At 44.0% G+C, this 19,483-nt stretch overlaps 1 protein-coding gene across 1 annotated transcript in view; it reads left to right on the forward strand.

Moving 5' to 3' along the window:
• The window catches only part of slx4ip (SLX4 interacting protein), a gene marked incomplete at its 3' end in the record, with an annotated part of 48,468 nt that extends 30,098 nt beyond the window's left edge, over nt 1-18,370 (forward strand). Inside the window, exons 5-7 of the mRNA XM_079512905.1 lie at nt 13,380-13,457; nt 18,067-18,155; nt 18,290-18,370. Coding sequence (XP_079369031.1) covers nt 13,380-13,457; nt 18,067-18,155; nt 18,290-18,370 — 248 coding nt within the window. The remainder of the gene's footprint in view (nt 1-13,379; nt 13,458-18,066; nt 18,156-18,289) is intronic.
• Between the last annotated feature and the right edge of the window lie 1,113 nt (nt 18,371-19,483).

A 19,483-nucleotide genomic window follows, 5' to 3' on the forward strand; every position in this document is an offset into this window, starting at 1 on the left:
TTGAAGCAACAGCTGATGTCTCGAGTCACGCCGTTCACTGGTTCCCAACTCTGGGTTCCAGACGTCCCTGTCAGACTTGTCCTGGGAATTGGCAAGCGCAACTCACCAGGGAAGGCAGTGAGAATAGTTGTCGAGCTACATGAGGCTAAAGAGTCTAATGGACTAAATCAAAGCTTTTCAAAACACACAAGCCCATCCATGTGCAAATGAAAGATGCCTGTTTCCTGGTCCGCTCCTGTACCCAGAATGGGCAGAGAAAACACAGATAGCGATCTACATTCTTCTCAGGGTAGGCATGCAGATCAGTCAATAGATCACCACCGGGTTGTTATTCAAAGAATAACACAAGTATTGGGAGTTTTTCCCATAAAGGAATGTTGCTATTCATTTGCAGACAGTCAATGTGCCATAACACTGCATTTTGAAGCCAGTTACGGTAGCTTGTAATATTACGTTTGTGTATTTGAAGACTGGGCTTGTTCGATGGCATCGTGTTGGCCTTTACATTCCTTCGATACATAACAGGTACCAGAGGTATGTGGTATCATAAATCTGAGCTCCCGGCTACGCGAGATGTCCTCTCCATCAGTCTTCGCTCTCGCACAGTTATTGGCAACCTGAGCCCTGGGTTCGGAAGCAAGTTGTAAAATTAACCTGTGGAATTCTCAAAGTCAATAGTCATCCATCCAACGCTGTCGCATGACAAGACCTCTCACAAGAAGGGTTTGAGTCTGAGACAGTCCTGGTTGGGGCTGTCTGCTTTGGAGGGCAGTGCTGTCATCCGGGAGCTTATCTCATGAAGCGAGGTAGCCAGTGTTTCCCACAGGAGAATCCAAGGTGTGGTGGCTTGGGGTGTGGGGTGATGGTCCAAGGTGTGGTGGCTTGGGGTGTGGGGTGATGGTTGTTTGTTTGATTGGTTGCCATCTGTTATGATTGAATGCTGCTCCAGACTAAAGATGAAAGCGCATACCGTGCATCATGCATGTGAAAACGTGAGCTTATACCTGGCCGTAGGTCTTTATAGGACACTGCCAGTGATTTCATCACCACTACGAACTCTAAACGGCAAGGTCAGGTTTAATAGGACTAAAGCATTGCAGTGACCCAATGACCTTAACTCTATTATTTGTCTCCCTCCGGCCAAAATGTTCACTGTTTGGTATTTAGTCCCACTAGTGAGAGCATGGAGCTCTTAACACTTTGATTGCTGCAAGATCTCAACAGGCCTATTTGGATGTTGCTGCCGTTTAACATTGCACAAAGGCCTTGTTCGGGGGCCCACAGTAAAATGTTCTCTTATAGCGAGAATCACACGCCTACATCAAAAGAAAGCTGAACTTGTCCACTTCAATTAAAAAAATACATTTTGATTTTACCATGTTCCATTCTGGAGATATTGACCTTTTTGCAACACCTGCATTTGCCTGGAAGTGGTTATCTTGAACAGCGAGCAGAGTTATGGATGGTTTAAAGTCAGAGACATTGACAGGCAGATATAAAATTGAACCCAATAAATATCCTATACATCCTATACACCGAATGAAAGCCCTGAATGTGTACTTTTACGAGGAAAACAGTAAACATTGATCCCATCTACAGTTAGACAGTAATTGGTTATTGAATGCAGCTTGTGCCCACCAGATAACTTCAGAGAAGACATGGACGTGAACTCCTCAATATTCACAAAATAAGGCCTATAGCGACATATAAATACTATATACCGTATGAAACAGAAGACTCTCTGCTTTCATAAGGAAAAAAATTGTACTGTAATAATAAAAAAATCACACCCCTGTGAAGTGAGCAGTGCAACTCTACTTCTCTACTTATTCACTACAGCTCGCTATATACGGACTGAGGCAGAAAGTCATGTAAACCTTTTATTTACAGTTTGGTCTGTAAACTTCTACTGTAATAAAAATCACACCCCTGTGAAGTGAGCGTTGCAACTGTTCTGTACTTATTCACTACAGCTCGCTATATACGGACTGAGACAGAAAGTCATGTAAACCTTTTATTTACAGTTTGGTCTGTAAACTTCTACTGTAATAATAAAAATCACACCCCTGTGAAGTGAGCGGTGCAACTGTTCTTTATAGTTGCGCGGTGCAACTGTAGAGAACAGTTGCACCGCTCACTTCACAGGGGTGTGATTTTTATTATTACAGTAGAAGTTTACAGACCAAACTGTAAATAAAAGGTTTACATGAATTTCTGTCTCAGTCCGTATATAGCGAGCTGTAGTGAATAAGTACAGAACAGTTGCAACGCTCACTTCACAGGGGTGTGATTTTTATTATTACAGTAGAAGTTTACAGACCAAACTGTAAATAAAAGGTTTACATGACTTTCTGCCTCAGTCCGTATATAGCGAGCTGTAGTGAATAAGTAGAGAAGTAGAGTTGCACTGCTCACTTCACAGGGGTGTGATTTTTTTATTATTACAGTACAATTTTTTTCCTTATGAAAGCAGAGAGTCTTCTGTTTCATACGGTATATAGTATTTATATGTCGCTATAGGCCTTATTTTGTGAATATTGAGTTCGGGTCCATGTCTTCTCTGCAGTTATATCTGGTGGGCGCAATGTGCATCCACCCAGTATCCAATTTATGACAAACTGTACATGGGATCAATGTTTACTATTTTCCTCGTAAAAGTACACATTCAGGGCTTTCATTCGATGTATAGGATGTATAGCATATTTATTGTGTTTATTGTTATATCTGCCTGTCAATGTCTGACTATAAACCTTCATAACTATGCTTTCTTTTTGATGATGATTGCCGCCTCGCCTAATCTATCTCACTGCTTTCATTGTTTTGATCGCAGTAACATTGGGGGGGGGGGTCATGGGCACATTGGGCAGCAAAAGTCTTGATCCGTACGGCTATAAAAAGTCCCATTCCACCGTTCGGTTCAGAACTATAGTATAACGCGTTGTCATCAGCTGATTTTGTTTTTCAAGCTAGTGTAGGGGAACATGCCTGGGCATGCTAGCCTGGCACGGCCAGACTCATAGCGAGGGTTCACTGATGTTTCCTCCGGGGAAGAATCTTCAGTGAATCCCCGCTATGAGGCTGGCCAAGCCAGGCTATGGGCATGCAGCTTGGGGGCGATGGAGGGGAAAAAAAGCGTCACCCGGCTGTGATGTCGACGAGAAGGAAAAAATGACTTCCACAGATGACAACACCACGGTTTAGGTCGCGGAAAAGTTCGTTATACATTACACCCGGGTCGATTACGTCCCCGACGCGTTCATTGCGGTCTTATCACTACAATTATAATGAATAAAAAAGCGTTACAATCACACGTCTGAGCGATCTCCGATTATGACGGCTCTGCATGGCGATACGTGATCCACCAACGGAACACTGTCTTGTCGTGGCAGCCCCTCGATACTGTGGTTAGTTCGTAGTATTGTAGGCTCGGGGATCGTTTGGTCGCTACAGTATGAAGAAGGAAACATGCATCTGTCCATGTGTGTTGCAGATGTTATGCATTGCAATGCCGATCTGGTGCATATGTGTTTAGGCAATAGGCAGCGTTCCGTTCAGCGTTCAACTGGCTTCTACACGTAAAGCGGCCAGCCCTCCTGTTTTCAGGAGGGGAGGGGGGTTTTTGTTTTTTGTTTTTTTTTCTGATCACGTGAGCGGGAGTAAGCAGCAATGATAGGGCGATGGTTCTTCATTGTCCGGGTGGGTAAAAAGATGAATGAAAGTATTCTATAAAAAAGTGATTGAAACGTATTGATACGTGATCCGCACCCGACGTTTGATTAATTGATAACGTATTGATACGCGATCCGCGTTGGTTGTGTTAAGGGTGGCAAAACCAAGTTAAAACCCCCTAAAGGCATCTAGGGGCCACTAGCTAAACCAAGTTCAAATCCCCTAAAGGCATCTAGGGGCCACTAGTTAAGCTTCTAGACTTTATGGCCCTATTTTCGTCAGCGCCTTACCTTTTTGAATAGTTCAAATATCCAGCCCAATCTACAAGCTCACAACGTGTGCATGTAGATCGGCTAGTTGAAGAAATTTTAAAATATTTTTCAAAATAGTAAAAAAAAAAAGGCGATGAAGTTTGGGATAAGGTGTATGCCAGTGATGAAAATAGTTTTGTTTCCCATTTGTCTTGGAGTGAATTTAGAAGAGGAAAATAGCAATAACCTAGTCCTAAGGCTATCTAATGCAGGGGTTCTCAACGTTTTTGGCTGTGGACCCCCGGAAATGCTTGGGCCATGTCTCGCGACCTTCGCCCCGCCCTCCCCTCCCCACCACCAATACAAATTGACCGCTACAATAACCTTAATAATAGAGAAAATACATCATAAATAAATACTGAAACCAGATATAATCTGTGTGTACTATGTAAACTCTCAATTTCCATTTTCCAGCCAATCAGTTGCAAAAAAACAAACAAACCCTGATCTAATGGTATGTATGCATCTTCTACAGTAAAGACAACATCTGAACAATACAGTATGCAATTCGTGGATGTCATCAAGTCATATTTTCTGCTCCTCCACTGACTAATATAGACTGACTGAATTTATAGGCCTGTAGAATGCTTATCTGAGCCTGTGGACACGAAGCGGCTTCTGTTATCTCTCGCAAAACTTTCTCAAAGACAAAACTAAACGCATATCCCGGGAAAATTGCCCATCTCACGGTCTTCAAGATGCATTCATCACCAACAGAACAGCTCCAGAGAGATGACATCACTGATTAGAAGAGGGTGAGGCTTGTTTCTAGCTATGGGAGATTTCTTCTTCTGTTTTGCATTTCGTCAGATGTCTGCCTAAATTCTCAGAAATGTAAAGAAATTATATATAATTATATATGACATCTGTTTTTTTTTTTATTATTAAAAGTTTTATCCCACGATTTTGCAACCCATTTTGTCCACCCAGTGTCAATTATCTAATGTAATCCTGGGCGCAACCATGTTACTCTGCCAACCTGGGGAGAGCAGCGGACGGACCTCATTCTTCCTTCTATGCATGAGGAGTCCAAGCCGCTTCTTTTCATCTGACAGGGGGGAGTTTCATCTGTTTGGACGTATTGCGTGGAAGGAACACGTTATTCCAACCAGTTCCTTTCCTCTCCCTCAGGCTGGCCCGGGGGAGGTAGTTTAGATACCAGGTTTACTGCATGGATGGGATTCACTAAATCTTGGGAAAACATTGATCTTAATTATATTTTGTACAACAGTGGTAGTTCTGTTTCTCAACTTAAAGGGCCTCATTTGTTCTTTCATACTTAATTTTCTGCCAAATCTTGAATCCTGTTTATGCTTATATTATCGCAAATTAAGGGCCTACGATGGCCTTTAAGCAGGCTTACTTGAATTAACTTGAGTTAAGTAAGATTGATGTACGTCAATATGTTTTAATGCTACTATTAATTGTATTCACTGAAATATGGACCCCGGTGGCCAATTCACCCAGTTCACCCAGGGGAAGCCAAACACAAAGAGAAGAAAGCCAAGGTAATGCCATTAATCATTGGCCAGTGGACTTAACTGTCTACCTGTGGCAGTTTTGCGGCGAGCTGTCTCAGTAATTGCATGTCATTACATCCAGAATCACAACATGGTTCTTTTTTGAAGACGATAATTAGACCCCTCTTGAGCGAGAGCTGGGATGACGTGAGCTAACAGAGAAAGGAGAAGTGTTGAGACAGGCTCCTCTCACTCCTGTGTGGCCCCAGATTGTCTCCCAAAAACCTCATGGCTGCCGTTGCCGTAACCCTGGTCCCGAGGATCCAGAGTACCTCTGGTTCTTATTCTGGTGTCTAATGAGCCACTATGGGACACCAGATGAATGCAGGTAACACTCAGGTACTGTCGAATTAAAACTAATGTCAGTGCTGTACGGTTGTACCCCCACAAGTCTTGACTAGTGTTGAGACCCTCTGGTCTGTCCTCTATTAAGTCCACAAAGGTTATTTTTGGCAGTTGTACAGCAGGTTAAGTACACTACAGAGCCGACCATTCCTGAGTGTGAATGTGAATTAGGCTGTCAATATACTGTAGAGAATACATTTTCCGAGAAATTGAGGACTGGTAATGGTAAACCTTTACCTTTTAGTATGTCGTAAACCTGTGACATACTAGCGTCATGTCCAGGGGGTGTACTTGTACATCAAGCTGCCTCACGCTACAGAAACAGGAGATAGGCTCCTGCCCCCTATGGGCCTCATGGCTCGGCAAGGCTACTTAATGGTAAACTGGGCCATATCTAACATTTTATATTGCGATGCATTCCCGCCAAAATGTGGTGATACAGTACTGTACAATGTTATGTCTCCCTTTTTAAATGTTTGTGGCTTTCGCCCTTTATTTTATATTTTATAGAGGGACAGACATGTAGGCTGACAGGAAATTAGGAGAGAGATGGGGGGGTGACATGCAGTAAAGTCCATCGGGTTCGGGAGTCGAACCCGCGGCACACTGCCAGACTGGATTACCAGCCACGGTGCCTGGACCGCTGAGCCACGGCCTAGGCCATGTCTCCTTTTTTAAGATAATGTTATATGATGTAGTTGAATAATATGTGTTCTGAACATCACCCTAAGTCTGCTATTGTGATATTGCAGAAATATTTAAATCTTCTTCTTCTTTCGTGTAACGTCAGAGGCCCAACTCTGTGTCGTGGAGCCACGCCCGCATCTCTGGTCCCAGGTCAAAGAGGCTGGCTTCCGAGGGTGGTCTGTATAAGGGGCAGGTGTAGATGATATGGTCGGCGGTCTGCTCAGGGTCACCGCACTGGCATGCCGCACTGTCCGCCAATCCCCACTTCTGCATTGATGCATTGAAGCACCCAACCCCAGTTCTTAAGCGGTTCAGTGTGGTCCATTGCTGGCGAGGTAGGTCATCTCCTCCTATGGCGCCATCTCCTGGTTCCCAGATGTACCGATGCATGCAGGAGGGCCCGGCTGACTCCCACTCCTGCTTCCACGCTGCTGCCAGCCATGCATCTCTGGAGATGTCCTCAGAGGTGGAGTTGAGCATCTCCTGTTGTAGGGGTGTTGTAGGGGTGTTGTAGGGGTGTTGTAGGGGTGACCAGACCTGAGTCTGCTTGGAGGCGCTGGAGTTGTGGTGGTGCCATGCAGGATGTGCCAGTCCTGCTTTTGGGCTTTCCTGGCCAGGACGAAATCACTGTAAACGATATACGAGAAACGGACCATGCCTAGTTGCTTCTTAAGGTTTTAATTTAGAGTCTTCATATCAGCCCGAGGACAACCGAAGGTTGGTTCTCAACCCGTGGGTCACGACCCCTCGGGGGTCGTCAAATTATTTTGGGGGGTCCCCAAATTATATATATAAAAAAATAAAAACCTGAATGGCTGGGAAATGGAAATGAAGAGTTTACATAGTACACATACAGTAGTACATGCATACACGTTCCTTAAAGATTAGATCTGTATTCATTTATGATATATTTTCCTCTATTATTAAGGTTATTTTTGCAGTCAGTTTGTATTGGGGGTGGGAAGGGGGGGAAGGGCGGGGGTCGCGAGACGACATGGCCAAAGCATTTCCGGGGGTCCCCAGCCAAAAACGTGAACCCCTGGACTATAGAACACTGGACCCTATGATGGGAAACGGGGGATGTGAACCCCTGGACTATAGAACTATATGATGGGAAACGGGGGATGTGCTGGCGCTCCACTTCCCAGGACTGTTGTCTTGTTTACAGAGAAGACTCCATGCAGGCGTGTTACTCAGACCCCCACTTCTAGTCAACAAATTCCTCCCAGATTAGGCAACAGGCCTCTGTCTCTTTGTCCGGCGCATCTTGCATTCCATGGATAATGACAAACAGAGCGAAGGCCAAGGACACCGATCGACCGTCTCCCTGCTTGTGCCAGGCTGGGCAGTCCGTTAAATGAACCACTTAAAAAAAGTGGAGTACCCCAGGGAACTGTACTAGGGAGTCAGGACCCCCCCCCCCCCCCCCCAGTCTACACCAAATCTCTGTGCTGAAAACAGGCACGCTACACGCTCACATAGATGTGTGTTCGCTGAATGTTGGCACCCCCCCACCGTCTCTACGCTGGGGTTCATGTGGTTAAAGCCCCAGTTCTTACTCAGTGAATGAAGGAGCTCATCTCTGAATGAGGAATGCTGCACAGTGTGGGTGGGATGCATCCGTTACGCTATCTAATACAGTGTGAGTCCAGGAGGTCTATCTAATACAGTGTGAGTCCAGGAGGTCTATCTAATACAGTGTGAGTCCAGGAGGTCTTCTGTCTAATACAGTGTGAGTCCAGGAGGTCTATCTAATACAGTGTGAGTCCAGGAGGTCTTCTATCTAATACAGTGTGAGTCCAGGAGGTCTTCTATCTAATACAGTGTGAGTCCAGGAGGTCTATCTAATACAGTGTGAGTCCAGGAGGTCTATCTAATACAGTGTGAGTCCAGGAGGTCTTCTATCTAATACAGTGTGAGTCCAGGAGGTCTTCTATCTAATACAGTGGAGTCCAGGAGGTCTTCTATCTAATACAGTGGAGTCCAGGAGGTCTTCTATCTAATACAGTGTGAGTCCAGGAGGTCTATCTAATACAGTGTGAGTCCAGGAGGTCTTCTATCTAATACAGTGTGAGTCCAGGAGGTCTTCTATCTAATACAGTGTGAGTCCAGGAGGTCTTCTATCTAATACAGTGGAGTCCAGGAGGTCTTCTATCTAATACAGTGGAGTCCAGGAGGTCTTCTATCTAATACAGTGTGAGTCCAGGAGGTCTTCTATCTAATACAGTGTGAGTCCAGGAGGTCTTCTATCTAATACAGTGTGAGTCCAGGAGGTCTATCTAATACAGTGTGAGTCCAGGAGGTCTATCTAATACAGTGTGAGTCCAGGAGGTCTTCTATCTAATACAGTGTGAGTCCAGGAGGTCTTCTGTCTAATACAGTGTGAGTCCAGGAGGTCTATCTAATACAGTGTGAGTCCAGGAGGTCTATCTAATACAGTGTGAGTCCAGGAGGTCTTCTATCTAATACAGTGTGAGTCCAGGAGGTCTTCTATCTAATACAGTGTGAGTCCAGGAGGTCTTCTGTCTAATACAGTGGAGTCCAGGAGGTCTTCTATCTAATACAGTGTGAGTCCAGGAGGTCTTCTGTCTAATACAGTGTGAGTCCAGGAGGTCTTCTATCTAATACAGTGTGAGTCCAGGAGGTCTTCTGTCTAATACAGTGGAGTCCAGGAGGTCTTCTATCTAATACAGTGTGAGTCCAGGAGGTCTTCTGTCTAATACAGTGGAGTCCAGGAGGTCTTCTATCTAATACAGTGTGAGTCCAGGAGGTCTTCTATCTAATACAGTGTGAGTCCAGGAGGTCTTCTATCTAATACAGTGTGAGTCCAGGAGGTCTTCTATCTAATACAGTGAGTCCAGGAGGTCTTCTATCTAATACAGTGTGAGTCCAGGAGGTCTTCTGTCTAATACAGTGTGAGTCCAGGAGGTCTTCTATCTAATACAGTGTGAGTCCAGGAGGTCTTCTGTCTAATACAGTGTGAGTCCAGGAGGTCTTCTGTCTAATACAGTGTGAGTCCAGGAGGTCTTCTATCTAATACAGTGTGAGTCCAGGAGGTCTTCTGTCTAATACAGTGTGAGTCCAGGAGGTCTTCTATCTAATACAGTGAGTCCAGGAGGACTTCTATCTAATACAGTGTGAGTCCAGGAGGTCTTCTGTCTAATACAGTGTGAGTCCAGGAGGTCTTCTGTCTAATACAGTGTGAGTCCAGGAGGTCTTCTATCTAATACAGTGGAGTCCAGGAGGTCTATCTAATACAGTGTGAGTCCAGGAGGTCTTCTATCTAATACAGTGTGAGTCCAGGAGGTCTTCTATCTAATACAGTGAGTCCAGGAGGACTTCTGTCTAATACAGTGAGTCCAGGAGGTCTTCTGTCTAATACAGTGTGAGTCCAGGAGGTCTTCTATCTAATACAGTGTGAGTCCAGGAGGTCTTCTATCTAATACAGTGTGAGTCCAGGAGGTCTTCTGTCTAATACAGTGTGAGTCCAGGAGGTCTTCTATCTAATACAGTGAGTCCAGGAGGACTTCTATCTAATACAGTGTGAGTCCAGGAGGTCTTCTATCTAATACAGTGAGTCCAGGAGGACTTCTATCTAATACAGTGTGAGTCCAGGAGGTCTTCTATCTAATACAGTGTGAGTCCAGGAGGTCTTCTATCTAATACAGTGAGTCCAGGAGGTCTATCTAATACAGTGTGAGTCCAGGAGGTCTTCTATCTAATACAGTGTGAGTCCAGGAGGTCTTCTATCTAATACAGTGTGAGTCCAGGAGGTCTTCTATCTAATACAGTGTGAGTCCAGGAGGTCTTCTATCTAATACAGTGAGTCCAGGAGGACTTCTATCTAATACAGTGTGAGTCCAGGAGGTCTTCTATCTAATACAGTGTGAGTCCAGGAGGTCTTCTATCTAATACAGTGTGAGTCCAGGAGGTCTTCTATCTAATACAGTGTGAGTCCAGGAGGTCTTCTATCTAATACAGTGTGAGTCCAGGAGGTCTTCTGCAACTGGATTTAACCTCTATCTAATACAGTGTGAGTCCAGGAGGTCTATCTAATACAGTGTGAGTCCAGGAGGTCTTCTGCAACTGGATTTAACCTTTGGCACAGCATCGGACCAACAGCAGCATAGCTGATGATGTCCTGCTGAAATGGGCATCATCTGAGCTTCTGCCGCTTACGGCTTCAGAGGGCAAAATAAATGGTAAATGGTGCATTTATATAGCGCCTTTATCCAAGTCGCTTTACATAGATTGTGCATTACATTCACCCATTCACACACACATTCACACACCGATGGCGGCGGAAACCATGCAAGGCACCGACCAGCACATCAGGAGCAATTAGGGGTTCAGTGTCTTGCTCAAGGACACTTCGACACTGACTCTGGGGGGAGCCCGGGTTCGAACTGGCAACCTTGTGGGTACCATCCAGCCACTCTACCCCTGAGCCACCGCCGCCCCAAGCCTTGCAAAGGATAAGGGGTGACATGTCATGCAACCTATAGGTCTTGAGGTGGGATTCAAACCAGGGATGTTGTAATTGATGCACCAACTGGTTGAGCCACAGGTGTGTGTGTGTGTGTGTGTGTGTGTGTGTGTGTGTGTGTGTGTGTGTGTGAGTGTGTGAGTGTGTGAGTGTGAGAGAGAGAGAGATATTACCTTATTACAGTCCCGCAGGGGAAATTGTCTGCTTCACCCAGCTGATGGCTGCTCAGATGCTCATGATGAGCGCTCGGGGGGGTTAACCCATTAAAACCGAGAGGTTTTTGCGTTGGTTGTTCAAAAATCGCAAAGTGTGAGAACTACTCGTTAAGAAGGCATTTGTAGAATTGGCCTCAGTTCTTAACCCATTTTGACCTGAGATCAGATTCTAAAAATGTCTTCTACATCCTGACAGTTTTCTGAAAAAGCTGTTTCTATGTCAGGCGCTATGAGCTTGTAGATCTGCTATTTTTCCAATAGCTTTAATGGGTGAATTGCTAATATAAGGGACACTTTGACACAGACTGGTGCTAGGAGGCCAACAGGTGAGCTGCTGATGAGCAGACGACATGTCTACCCACTAAGCTAAGACTTACTGTAGTATGCAATTCATTGTGAGCTTGTAGATCTACAATGAAAGGTTTTTAAACTTTAATTGAAGCCCTATACTACTTTGTTGTGATGAATAACAAAAATGGCCAGTAAACAATTTTGAGCTTGTAGATCGGCTATTTCTGATCTATTCATTCAAGTCATGCCCCAAAACAAGGACGGCAGGTTGATGCTGATTTGCAGCCAAATCAAGTTTTCACTGCATTAACCCATTTTGACCTGAGATCAGATTCTAAAAATGTCTTCTACATCCTGACAGTTTTCTGAAAAAGCTATGTTTCTATGTCAGTCGTTCTTCGATTTTTCAAAAATAGCAGACCTACAAGCTCAGTGGCGCGCTACGAGCTTGTAGATCAAAATGGCTTAATGGACTTTGTGCCCCTGGGCGCCACGGAGACAGATCCAAACGCAGAGGTGAAGACGCCTCCTAGGCATTTTCACATTTTCTTGTCATTTTCCATGATTTACGGTTCTGCATTAGCGGCTTGTCAAGTACTCTGCACTTGATGTCGAGCCGCACCACAGAACTCATCACCCGCACATGGCTGTTCACTGAAGCAGATCCTATTTACACTGGGCATCACTCTATCTCGCTGCCTTGGCTTCCTGGCTATACATCCACATCCCAAGAGGAGCCGTGCTCTGTCATCGTGGTGAATTGAACGCACGCTATCAGAGGATCTCTCTCTATCTCTCTCTCTCTCTCTCTCTCTCTCTCTCTCTCTCTCTCTCTCTCTCTCTCTGTGAAAACAAACGGCACCTCACCGCACATCATGCATGAACCTCAACCGCATCCGATGAGGAACTAATTGTTCCATACAATATTCTAAATGATATTGCCTTAGTTTCCTTGCTTTGTAAATACAGTAAAGGTCCTTTGCAGACTGGCCACGTTTTTCGGGGAAAAAACGGCGGAAACACACTGATATATATCCGAAAAACGCAGCAGTGTGCAGGGACCTTAAAGGAGAATTCCATACTTAAAGGCTTTCTTACCTTTCTTTGTAGTCGTTACGTCCCCACCAAAGAGGTCCAGGTGTTATTTTGTGCAAAAGTGCATTATTGGCTATTTCCCCTAATATAAGCCCTCAATGGGGGTTGGGTTTTTGTGCTAATTCGCATATTTCCATCGAAATAAGTAGTAAAGTGTGCTGCTTGGGATATTATTTACATTATGAAATAATACATATACAAAAAAAAGATTTTTGAGCGATAGAAATAAGCGAATTAGCGCCCCATTCAATTCAATGCAATTCAATGCAATTCATTGAGGGCTTATATTAGGGGAAATAGCCAATAATGCACTTTTGCACAAAATAACACCTGGGCCTCTTTGGTGGGGACGTAACAACTACAAATAAAGGTAAGAAAGCCTTCTAGTATGGAATTCTCCTTTTAAGAGGTACATTTTCAGTACAGTACTTCAACTTCATTTTGTTCTCGCATCACAAGTTTACAGGTAGTTTATTCCCTAACTGGTTGAGCCACTAGGGCAATTTTATAAATTAACCACAAAAAAAATGGCAAAACTACAAGCTCATAACGCACCGCATCTACATCTTGTGAGCTTCCAGATCTATTATCTTAGAAAATGTTTGAACATTTTCTCCTTCTTATGATGCCAAGTTCTAAGTGATTAAACCGATGTGCAGCCACATCACAGAAGATTTAAGTGAATGTATTTTTTTTACTGCAAGCTAAACACATGCATGTTTCTAGCTATAGTCTTATATCTTTCTTTTTCTTTTAACAGGAAACGGCTTCAACGTCGTGGCCAACTTCGTGAAGCGGCATCTCCTCCTCAGGTGTGTCGTCAAGCAGCACTACGGGGGTGTGTATAACCTTTAGAGACTTCTTCAATAAATCTCTTTTGTCAGTTCACTGAATAAGAACGGAACCATCTCAACAGATCACACTTACCCAGGTTTCCCACAGAAAACGGCAAGTCATCTCTTGCGGTATGATTGTTGACGTTTCTTCCCCTCACTTGTTTTAATGCCCCTGTTCCTAGTTCCTACCTGCTCTGGGTGTTGTTGGGGAGCAGGCAGCCGTTAAGTGGTTCCCCAGAGAGGCTACTGAGAGTGGGAGAGAAAGACTGGAGGACTGTCTGTAGGAGGGCCACCGAGAATCTATCGCTATGCCCCATCTAGTGGCTGTGACCCATGGTCACCTTTTCATGGGACCAACATGGGCTACTTCCTGTCAGTAAAGTTAATATCTGTTCCCCGGGGACCTGGATGTGAAGGCTGTGGGCTGGGAGGATGACGGCTTCACTCGGCAGCTCCATTACACATCAAATTAGAACTAGGCACCCAAAGGTCAAAGGTGGCAGCGTTTAGACGGCTGTGCATGTGAGCCGTTGCGGTGCAGTTTGTTCACTTAGAATTCTATAATCGAATTCTAAAATGTGTTTTAAATATCTCTAGAAGTTATTTCAACAGTCGTGACGGAACAAAGAAATACAATTTACAATTTAGGCATTTAGCAGACGCTCTTAATCCAGAGCGATTTACATTAAGCAATAACAAAAGCATGGCATACATCACATATATTAAAAAAAAGTAGTTATCATGAATCATGCGTAAACTAAGAAACAGTGGAGTATCTATGTAAACTATACATACTATATTATATTATATATTATACATGTGTACTATAAAGTGCTATGACTACATACAATGCAATTCTAGAGCGGTCTACGTAACAAGCTATAAGTCTGTTTAAAATACTATCCAAGTCTACATAATGTGCTATCTAAGGGGCTAGGCTAGGGCAAGTGCTACGGGCCATGGTGGAGTCTGAAGAGGTGGGTTTTCAGACTACAGAAATAATGTGTCCGAAATCTTCAGGAAGGAACCACTTTCAACCTGGCGTCCCTATTTTGGTCATGTCATTTCCGAACTAGCGAAGCTCCTACGAGCTCCCAATGCATCACCTCGCAACACGTTTGTGAGCCGTGCAACGGCATCACACCACAAAGTATAAAACAGGCTTAAGTGGCTGAAAGGAATCTATAATAAGGTGTGATTTGATGTAAGAGCCTTAAATTAGTTACAGCTGGATTAGTTGCAATGGATTAAACATTAAACTGGTTTTGTGCAAGACAATCACAATTGCTATAAAATCTCAATCTGATAGGTTGCCAACTAGGCTACTTAACGCACGTCTGTTTGAGGGGTTCATATGAGTCTCAGTTCATTAACTCTGTTTGAGGGGTTCATATGAGTCTCAGTTCATTAACTCTGTTTGAGGGGTTCATATGAGTCTCAGTTCATTAAGTCTGTTTGAGGGGTTCATATGAGTCTCTGGGCCCTATTAAGCAAGTGGAATCTAATTACATATAATGTTACAGTTTTTAAGACGTGGGGGCGGGTGCAATGTCATATTACAATTATGGGCCAGGTAAGAAGCGCTTTCGACACCCCGTGGTGTGAGCAAAACGGCCTTGAATTAGTCATGGGAGTGTTTAAGGGAGTTTTGAGGCTTACCCAATGAACATGTCCGTACTATTCTCTTTACGACACCAGCTGATGATGCGCCCTTTTCGGCAAGTGGTATTACATTTCTGCAGACTGGCACCATAGACATGACATGACTTTGTCACATTTGGGTTAATTATTCCTATTGCACTGCATGCTGTCACCTTTATGCCTCAAAAGAACAGATCCGCAAGCTGTCACAGCCATGATGTGCATAGCTTGTAGGCCTATGTCTCTATTTTGTTAAGTAACTTGCAGTGTTCATTGGAAAGTCATTACAGCGGCGCAGCCATATGCTAAGGGAGGGAGATATACGCACATCATCACTTCATTTGTTTCTGTTCTAAGCTTGAAAAACAGCTGTAAAAATCTTTATTCTAGTTCATTTGATTCATAAATGAATAACTAAGCCTTTGAAATGGCACCTACCTATACCTTTCAGATCGGAATGGAACTGCGAGTAGATACGCAGCATTGGCTGGCAAATTGGCAATCCATGCGTAATGTTCCCAGAATCGTCTAACCCCCGAACATACAAGTTCGTTTTATATTGTTTAATTCGATAAAAATAGAACCATATACCATACAGCGAATGAAAGCAAGATTCCTAAGGAATGTGGGGATTTTACATTTTAAAAAACGGCTGAGAAATGAGAGAACCATGAGTGTTTATAATATCAAATATTATAAGAATAATATGAAAGACAAACGGGCTGTGAAGAGCTCAGCTCACCATCCCGACAAGGAGGAAATATAGCCTATAGTGCATGCACGTATATGCACTGACTGTTGCACACACGCTCTTTATTTGTTTCTATTGAAAAACACCAGTAAAATAACGTTTATTTTATTTTATTTCATTCGAGTCACGACGAAGGAATGAGTTGAAATGCCATACGTGCGCCATGCGTATTGCTGCGGCCCCAATGTTATGGTCTTCGCTCGTAGCATTTTATTGAAGAAGAATTGAGTCGGGTGTGATACAGCGTATGAAAGCAAACTTCCCAGTGATTATGGAGATGTTTTAATTTTTAAAAAAGGTTTAGAAATGAGCGATATATGACCCTTTATAATCTCAACGAGAAAGACAGAAAGCTCGCTGTTGCCATGTCTCATAGAAACAAGTAAATAGGTCTATAAACATACTCCCAAAAGAATCGCATATAACAGGGGTCTACAACCTATTTTAAATGAAGTGCCATGTTTTTATTTTCTAGATAGTGAGTCTGCCATATCAAGATTCCTTTTAATGACACCACATTAAAATATACACAAATATAAAGTAAAGGTCTTCCTTCTTTTTACATATTTTCTTGCACATTGTTATAATGATCATTATAAATATATATCCCCCTGCAGTCAGAGTTCATTGTTTTAATGAATGAATGTGATGCATTGTGAGGTGGTAGATCTGCTATTTTCAAAAGTAATCTTTGAAAAAAGTGACAATAAGAATATTTGTGAAAAATGTTATTGAAACATTTAAAAACACAAATCTGTCATGGGGGTCACTGGCTTAGTCGGGCAAATGCATTCATCTGGGGGTCCTTGACATGGGAATGTCGCTGTGTGAGGATCACTGGTTTAAACAACATTAGGAGAAAAGCCCAAATAAGCACTTTAGAAACAAGAAAAGCAACCACAACTACCAATATTTACAAGCAACTTTGCAGAAAAAGAAGCCGCTTATAATAAACAGCAGACATGGCAACACTCCAGCAGCACTCCAGAGCCGCTCAAGTGTAAAATAAAACAGTGCTTTTTGCTTTTAAGACGTGGTCAGACCCAGGCGGAATCGGTATGCGCTGAGTGTTTTTAGGTCAAGGGGCTTAATAGCAAATTAGCGCAAAGCGAAAATAATGAACATATGGACACTCCCCCAATGCTAAATTATGCAGGAACGTGGTATTCCATATGAGTGAGCGCTCACCACGGCTTCCATAATACGAAAAGGCGCAGAGCGAGGGCGAAATCTGTATTACCGCATGGGTTTTTCGTCTTGCTTAATAGGGCTCTCTGTTCATTAACTCTGTTTGAGGGGTTCATATGAGTCTCAGTTCATTAACTCTGTTTGAGGGGTTCATATGAGTCTCAGTTCATTAACTCTGTTTGAGGGGTTCATATGAGTCTCAGTTCATTAACTCTGTTTGAGGGGTTCATATGAGTCTCAGTTCATTAACTCTGTTTGAGGGGTTCATATGAGTCTCAGTTCATTAACTCTGTTTGAGGGGTTCATATGAGTCTCAGTTCATTTGGAGCCAGTGGTTATTAGGCTGCGTCGTACGGTACCATAGTTTAATGTACTGTAAGAGTTATGCAGATAAAACCTCCAGATTGCTCCCTGAGAACCATTATTGATGTAATATTTCATGCTGTTCACGTGGCTCATAAAGACAGGCAATCATGTATAAACTGTCATTTTCTCTCGGGGCTTGAGGCCTAGTAAATACTTTGAGCTTGTTGATGGCCTTACTAACCTCCACCACAATTCCCTCCAATGTCTTGGAGTTTGTCTCCGCGCCCAACGCGATCCCACATTATTTAACCCATTTTGGGCGGGAACCCCTTTTGGTGTTTTAAACATTATGTTATAATTTAGCTATTGAAAAATAGCAGATCTACAAGCTCATAGCGCGCCACCGAGTGGCGCGCTACGATCTTGTAGGTCTGCTGTTTTTGAAAAATCGTGAAAATGTGGCCGCAAATTTGGAATATATATTTTTTCAGAGCAAACGTTTTTAACTCAAATCTTTGCTTCTGAGGGGTCCCTGGAACAACATATGTTCAGATGGGGGTCGGAGGCCAATTGCATATAATTTTTGGGGTCCTTGATATGAAATGAAACATGGGTACTTCAGAAAACTGGAGGATTTAGACAAGACATTTTTTTAAATTTCGACGTCGGGCCTAAATGCGTTAACTAGCATGGTCTCCTCCATGTTGTTCTTCTGCCTGCTCCAGAGTTGCGTGTGTTTCCTGAACGCTATGTTGTGTGCGTAAGCTGTCCAGAGGATGCCTCAGCACACCATGGAAACCCGAGCCCGGCCGCGGTGAGTGCTGTTTATACTCCCCTATTTCCTCCTCCAGTCGCCTGGCAAAAAAACTCCTGCACGGGCCTGTGTGTTATTATAGGGATGCGTTGCCAAAATTGTGCTCTCACTGTATATGGCCCTGTTGACACAAGGTGGCCCCTAGACCTGCCGGGGGCCGGGCTCCAGGTCTATATAGCCTGTATATGGCCCTGTTGACACAAGGTGGCCCCTAGACCTGCCGGGGGCCGGGCTCCAGGTCTATACACTGTATATGGCCCTGTTGACACAAGGTGGCCCCTAGACCTGCCAGGGGCCGGGCTCCAGGTCTATACACTGTATATGGCCCTGTTGACACAAGGTGGCCCCTAGACCTGCCGGGGGCCGGGCTCCAGGTCTATAGCGATGGGAAAGAGAGAGAGGGCCTAGCATTTGTCCCAAAGCTGTAGGGTCACCCTCTCTTACACTTGGAAGTCTTTCACTGACGTTAAGCTACTGCAGCTGAAACACAAGCCCCTGCACGGTAAACCATTTAACTCTGAGAGTGTGCAAATCTAACCAAATGGACCCTCACAGGCAGAGCCGGATTTACCTTGCTGAGGGCCCCCGGGCTGGAGCAAATTTGAGGGCCCCCCTTGGGGCACGCGGCGGACCCGCGCGTCCCGCACATTTTTTTGGCCCCTAAAAAGAGAGGCAGGCAGGCAGGCAGACAGAAGCTCTCAATGGTTTAACCATAATACAACTAAATACAATAACTATACACACATTTCACTTGAATTGGATTTCAATACTTTTTTTGGGGGGGGCCCCCCTAGTCGGGGGCCCCCGGGCTGCAGCCCACCCTAGCCCAACGGTAAGTCCGCCTCTGCTCGCAGGTATATTTGGTTAAACTTGTACACTCTCAGAGTTGAAATGAAAACAGAGCATTTTACTGGAAGGGATCTTTTATTTTTTCTCCACAAAATGTAAGATGTTTCCAAATGCCTTTATTTATTTTTTATATTGCTGGTATATCACATTCAAGGCCCAATCAGTACAACATGTAAACACATAGGTAAAAAAAACCAACAAAAAACAAACAAAGGAGACCTGTTTCAGTTTCTCAATGTGATCGTCTCACCTCTTTATAGAACAATATAGACAACAGATCAAATATTTTTGAGTGGTGCAACCACTCCAAGGAACAGCAATGTCCGTGTTCAACCAACCGTGTTTGTGTGTGACTATGTGACTATGAGCACCAGTACCAAAAGTGGCGCTGTTGTGCCAGAAACAGAGAGAGAGAGATAGTGCTGCACTGTTGCCTGCTAATGAGAGAGAGAGAGAGGGGGGGGGGGGGATTTGCACCA

This window comes from Electrona antarctica (assembly GCF_951216825.1).
Source record: "Electrona antarctica genome assembly, chromosome: 10".
In the NCBI taxonomy this organism is placed as follows: Eukaryota; Metazoa; Chordata; class Actinopteri; order Myctophiformes; family Myctophidae; genus Electrona; species Electrona antarctica.